General features: G+C 40.0%; 1 protein-coding gene across 1 annotated transcript; it reads left to right on the top strand.

Moving 5' to 3' along the window:
* The first annotated feature begins 2,424 nt into the window (after positions 1 to 2,424).
* LOC119334188 (mediator of RNA polymerase II transcription subunit 15a-like) lies at positions 2,425 to 5,361 on the top strand. The gene is made up of 4 exons (XM_037606794.1): positions 2,425 to 2,617; positions 3,065 to 3,176; positions 4,701 to 4,808; positions 5,206 to 5,361. The coding sequence occupies exons 1-4, from the start codon at positions 2,499 to 2,501 to the stop codon at positions 5,359 to 5,361; spliced, it is 495 nt and encodes a 164-aa protein (XP_037462691.1). The 5' UTR covers positions 2,425 to 2,498.
* The last annotated feature ends 277 nt before the right edge of the window (positions 5,362 to 5,638 follow it).

Below are 5,638 nucleotides of genomic sequence, written 5' to 3' on the forward strand. Positions count from 1 at the left end.
AAGACCTTAGTCTCTGATAGCATGTTGGAATAGCAACTTGTATTGCTAGGAGGCCAAAACCAGCATATAAACATGTACGGAGTACAATGGAATGTCAAAAGGCAGAGAATGCAAAAGGACAAAAGCCATCATCAATATAATTAACTCTAATAATCTACACACAATAGCCCGTTTAATTTGACGATGATAGTGTTGGGCATTGCCCATCACATTCATACACACGGTCTCGATCATTCAAAGTAGAGTAGTATGAGCTGCGGGTCTGTTAAGCTACTTACCTAACTTTCAGTAGTAAATCTAAAATTTAGCTAATTTCAGAATTGGTCCACATTTGGTTAGCGTGAACAGAGATCCATCAATTGGCTAATAACATAAATGAGCTTTCTTAAGTACGACGCCGATTGATCTCAAGACTTCTTATGTCTACTTCTGATATACAGGTCAAGACCGTGTGGAGAGGTACGCACAAAGTCTACTTTGATGATGCATGATGGCTTAATGTTAGTATTCAGCATCAGTCAGATCGAGCTGGATGATAACTAGCAACTCAACTCTCAAGTGTCTTAACTCAACAAAGTCTACTTTGATGATGCATGCTAGCTTAATTATAGAATTCGCCATCACACTCTAACCGAGCTGGCAACTCAACCGAAAACAACTGATATGACTAGTTGGCCAGTGTATTTTGAGTTGTTTAAGCCAGCCGGCCTGCTGGTGACTGATCGCATGCCTCGTTCGTATCACATGCAGTGCACTGCAGATTCAATGAACTGTCAAGGATTACTTAAGTTCGTCGATCTGTGATGTGTTGTCTAGCTGGCTAGCGAGGTACAGGACAAATCGATTAGTAGTTGGTGCAACTACTGTCTTGTTAACAGGAACGACTTACTCACTCTACCTTGGAAGTCTTGTTTGAATACATAACAGTTAACATCATAATTTGTTAGGCGCCTGTTGTATATAATGATTAGGTAAGGCAGCTATTTAGTGGCAACCGCAGTGTGCTTTCCTTGAGATTATTGGTTGATGACATGATGCTCCAATTAACAGAACCATCAGCTTCAAACAATAGCTTTGAAAGGTAGCACTCGTTTTTCATTTGATGCCCTGTTCAAATCTCCTATTCCACGTAAAACTTTAAAGTTTGTTACAACTTACAGCTGTGGTTGCACATCAGGCTTTTCTAAAATGAAGGCATACAAAAAAGCCAACTTAATTAGGTACTGGTATTGTTGGGCATTAGCCATCACAAATTCATATATAGCTGGCTGGTAGCAAATTCATTCATTCCACGGCCCATAAACCGACTTATCATGAACGAACTTTGCTAGAACTAGCGTTGGAGTCCTCCTCCTATTGGACGCCAGTAAGTGACAATTAGACAAGGCGAGTCGCTAATGCGCTAGACCGCTCAGGTTTGCTCTTCAGATTTTTAGTCGTTTTTTTTTTTTGGAACACCGACTGTTGGATTTTGTCAGGTGATCTAAATAAATGGAACATTTTTTTATTCTAGCAGTATTTGAAAATGTTTAGTGTGTATTACAAAAAACTTCACCGTACATTGAAATAAAGTTTATCATATATAAAAATTGTTCATCACATATTAAAAAATTGTTCAACGTGTATTTGCAGATGATAGCCTACTATTTTTTGAGGCAAATGGTTTAGGTTCGACTGACGTGTCTAACCTGTTACATTCATATTGTCAAGGGCCAGGGCAAATAATTAATACAAGTAAATATTCCATCTTCTTTATTAAGGTTTTTTTTTTGCGATGGCTTCTTCATTAATGGTTGTCGTGATAATATACCTCTTCTCTTATACTATTACGACAATCTTTATTAAGGGTTGTGGTGATAATATAAGAGAGAAGAGGTAAATGGTATTTTGAATGGCCCTAATGCGGCTTTTAATGAAAGGTATCTAGGCATGCCTTCTGACATTGGTACTTCAAAAAAATGGATCGTTCAAATTGCTCAAGGACAGACTTTGAGCAAAGGTGAAGGGGTGGATTGAGAAAACAATATCTTCAACGGGGAAGGAAATTTTAATTAAGTCTGATGCACAAGCTTAACAACCAGTATACTCGATGTCTTGCTTGAAACTCTCAAAAGGCCTTTGTGAACATCTGAGTATATGGACATATTTGCGGGTGCCCGGTGAGTGACCATGTCGTTCCCCAGAAGTATAGAGGACGTTTGGGTCGAAAAGTGGCCCTGCTCGCTGTAGTGGTTAGCTTGCGTTTGCACGGCACCGAACGCCATTTTTCTTTCCTATTTTTCTAACCCACCGCTGACAAGTGGGAGTGTGGGACCGATATGTCATTGATAGATTATTCCACTAGTAGTAAGCTAGCAAGGTTGTTGACGGATACAAACGGGATATATGGAAAGTGCATCGTATGCTCCACTCTTTGCACGCGAACACAAAGTTAGTTAAGGAGACCAACAGCAGCGGCCAAGTCAAGGAGACTACACGAGAAAACACGGATCCAGATCATGGACGCCAACTGCCGGACCGACCTTGCCGCCGGCGTTGACCCACCCCCCATAGCTACCGGAGGCGATTGGCGAACCCAGCTCCAGCCCAGAGGGCGCAGCAGGATCGTCAATATTATGTATGTATGTATGTATGTATGTATGTATGTTGGGGCTCACTGTAATTCATTCGATTCGATTTGGTATTATTTGCCCTTCCACCGCTTTTCGGGTTTCCACATACAACCAAAAAGTGGAATTTCCCTCAGTTTTTTCATCGATCCATCTCATATTTAGCTTTGATCTAGCCATATCCGTACAGATGGATCTAGCCCCCAGTTCCGTTAGATTCTTATTATTAGTATTACTAAAAAAACAACTTGTGGGGCGCCTGCTCTGCTTTAAATCCAGCTTCATTAACCGAACAATTTAACACAAGTTTACTGGCAAATTTCTCATGGCTGGTAAACCATTCATGTTTACTACAGTACTGAATAGGAGATCTACCCTCGTTGGCTGCTCCTCTGCCTACTCGTTCCGCTTTTCATCTCAGATCCAGTTTATTCCCATTTTGATTATGCGTGTAGAATGGAAGCTATGAAGAATTTTCTGCGAGTATCTAAGCCAGAGGAGCTGAACCAACTTCGAGAAATCGCTGCGGGATTTGAAAACCGGGCCTATACTGCGGCAACCAATCTGGTAATTTAACTAATTATATACCTTTGGAGCAGAGCACACATTACTAATTATTATGGGTTATCCTTTTGTCAAACAGGGTTTATATATGGGCTAATGCTAGAGCTCCAATTGTTTACTAGAAGGGTTTTTTACATCATGTTCTAGTACCTTTAGTAGTTTCCCACATTTTTTGTTTTTTTTAGTAGTACCTTTAGTACCTCGGATGGCTTTTTTGCACCCCAGCTGCCAAAGTTTTCCTTACTTACTCTTGTGAACATATCCTGATTTTTCTCATGCTTGGGAACAAACGGAGTTTTTCTGTGCTGCCGGGAGTTGAACCGGGGCAATGGCTGTTCCAAACGTCCACACTCAAACCATGTGGAGCAGGTCCCAGTTATTTTAGCATTTTCACACTTGGTATACATACAAAATCTATGTTAATAAGCTACTATATTTTTACTGTTATGTTACGTGAAATGCTGATTGTGGTCTTGGTTATCATCTATCCCATATTGATTCTTGGGGCGTTGTACCTTGACTGTCTAAAGTTTGTTATTCTTCTGATTCATGTTTCTATGCCATGTGTCAGTGCATCAAAATAAAACTATCTTCTGTTAATAGAATAGTAGTCCTTCCCTCTGTCTGAACAGTCTTCATCTTAATTGCATCTACTCTAGTCTGGTAAAAAAATCAAATGTATTTAATTGGGTGCCGTGTACCATATCACTATTGACTATTCCCATTTTGAATTTCTGTTCGTGTATCTTATTTGTGGCAAACCTAGGTGCAGCCTGCAACTCTTGATCATTTTGCCTAACTCACTTATGGTGAATACTTGTTTATTTGATAAAGTAGGGCCACACTGTCACTATTTTGATTTGGATTTTCTGTTATTTGAGGCAGTTCGTTTTTCTTCTTACATGACTCTCTTTGAATTCAAATGGTAAACAATGAAACACCTTCTCAACCGTGCTCAACTGCTAATCACACGATATTTACATGACTCTCTTTGGATTTTTACTGTTATTTGAATTGTTGGTTGCAAGCCACTATTAGTAATTTGGTATAGAACTTTACATCATTTGTTGGCTTTTGATCGCTAGATCAATTTACTAGATAGCAGCAGCACACACACGGTCATGCAAAGCGGACAAGCTAGCTAACAGTCACCTTGATTGATGAGCAGTGCCCAGCACATGCACGTCTAGCCGCAGGCTCCTCACACGTGACCTTCGAGCTAGCGATCGATTCACTTCGCGGTCATCGACGGAACTGGTGCATAAACTTAGTGAAAGCAAACAGGAAAAACGGATCGGTAGACTTTGTTGATGGCCGTTGAATACTTCTTGCTTTTTTTGATTTTCTGGTTCTTATATGGGATGGGTACATGTATATATAGCACGCTGGCTAGCTAGTTACATGACCGAGACGTGTAGCAAATCTAATCCTACTAGGCCTATTAATCCTAATTGGACTTGGACACATGCATTGCGAGCAAGTTAAGTCGTGCTTAATTCTAACATTATTTTCTTTTGTATTACTCAGTCTAATTATTTGCGGAAGATTTCTCTGAGAATGCTCTCTATGGAGATGAAGACACAACAGGCCCCTAGAAATTCTCGAGTGGTTCCAGATCAAACCAACTCCCGGAAGGTACCATATACAGTAAACTTGAGTGTTGCACAATTTATCTTATTCGCTTGGATGTCAATGTTTTTTTATTGCATCAAGTGCTCAGATTATGTGCTTTACTGCATTAAATAACCATCCACCCTATCCAGTATAATGCATAAGAATTTTGCATCTAGCTTGTGTCATGTGTGCGTAGTTATTGAACTCGGAGCGACATGATAAGTACCTCAGTTCAACCCGTTGGTTCAATAAAATATTATTGCACAGTGTTTTCCCTAGATAGTGGGATGTTTGAGCTGGATGATACAATATCTCATCAAAAAATCACCGAGTGGGAATCTGTTAGAGCTGTTTTTTTATCCAACTTTCTCTATACTAATTTCATCCCTTCCTCAAGACCTAACAAAACAGCATACAGGAATTGCCGATCTGGACCATTTACGGGCCCATCGGGTGGGACCCCACCGCAGGGACGCCCCCAACCGGAGGTGTTTGGCGTGCCAAGCTTCAGCTCAAGGATCGCAGCAGGATCGTTGATATGATGTATGTTGGGTCTCTAATTAATTTGATTTGATTTCCCCTCCATCTAATTAATTTGATCCTTCCTTCGTATATTTGGTTTGCCGCATATATAGAAGAAAAAAGAGGAGGAAATTTCTTTCCTGGGCCAAAATATTCCATCTGATATAATATCTTTGATTCGTCCGTCACCGATCTAGATCCAAGTTTCTATTTGATTCTTATTAGTTGTCAAAATTCCCAGCTAGCAATTTGTAGCACCTGCTTTAATCTAGTTTTGTTAACTCTGAACAATATAACGCAAAATATGATTGAGAATTGGAGATCTACCC

This window comes from Triticum dicoccoides, chromosome 7A, assembly GCF_002162155.2.
Source record: "Triticum dicoccoides isolate Atlit2015 ecotype Zavitan chromosome 7A, WEW_v2.0, whole genome shotgun sequence".
Classification (NCBI taxonomy): domain Eukaryota; kingdom Viridiplantae; phylum Streptophyta; class Magnoliopsida; order Poales; family Poaceae; genus Triticum; species Triticum dicoccoides.

Coding starts and splice junctions, on each gene's coding strand:
- LOC119334188 (XM_037606794.1), top strand. CDS start 2,499: ATGGACGCCAACTGCCGGACCGACCTTGCCGCCGGCGTTGACCCACCC. Junction 2,618..3,064: donor AGCAGGATCGTCAATATTAT/GTATGTATGTAT, acceptor TTATGCGTGTAG/AATGGAAGCTATGAAGAATT. Junction 4,809..5,205: donor ATCAAACCAACTCCCGGAAG/GTACCATATACA, acceptor AACAGCATACAG/GAATTGCCGATCTGGACCAT.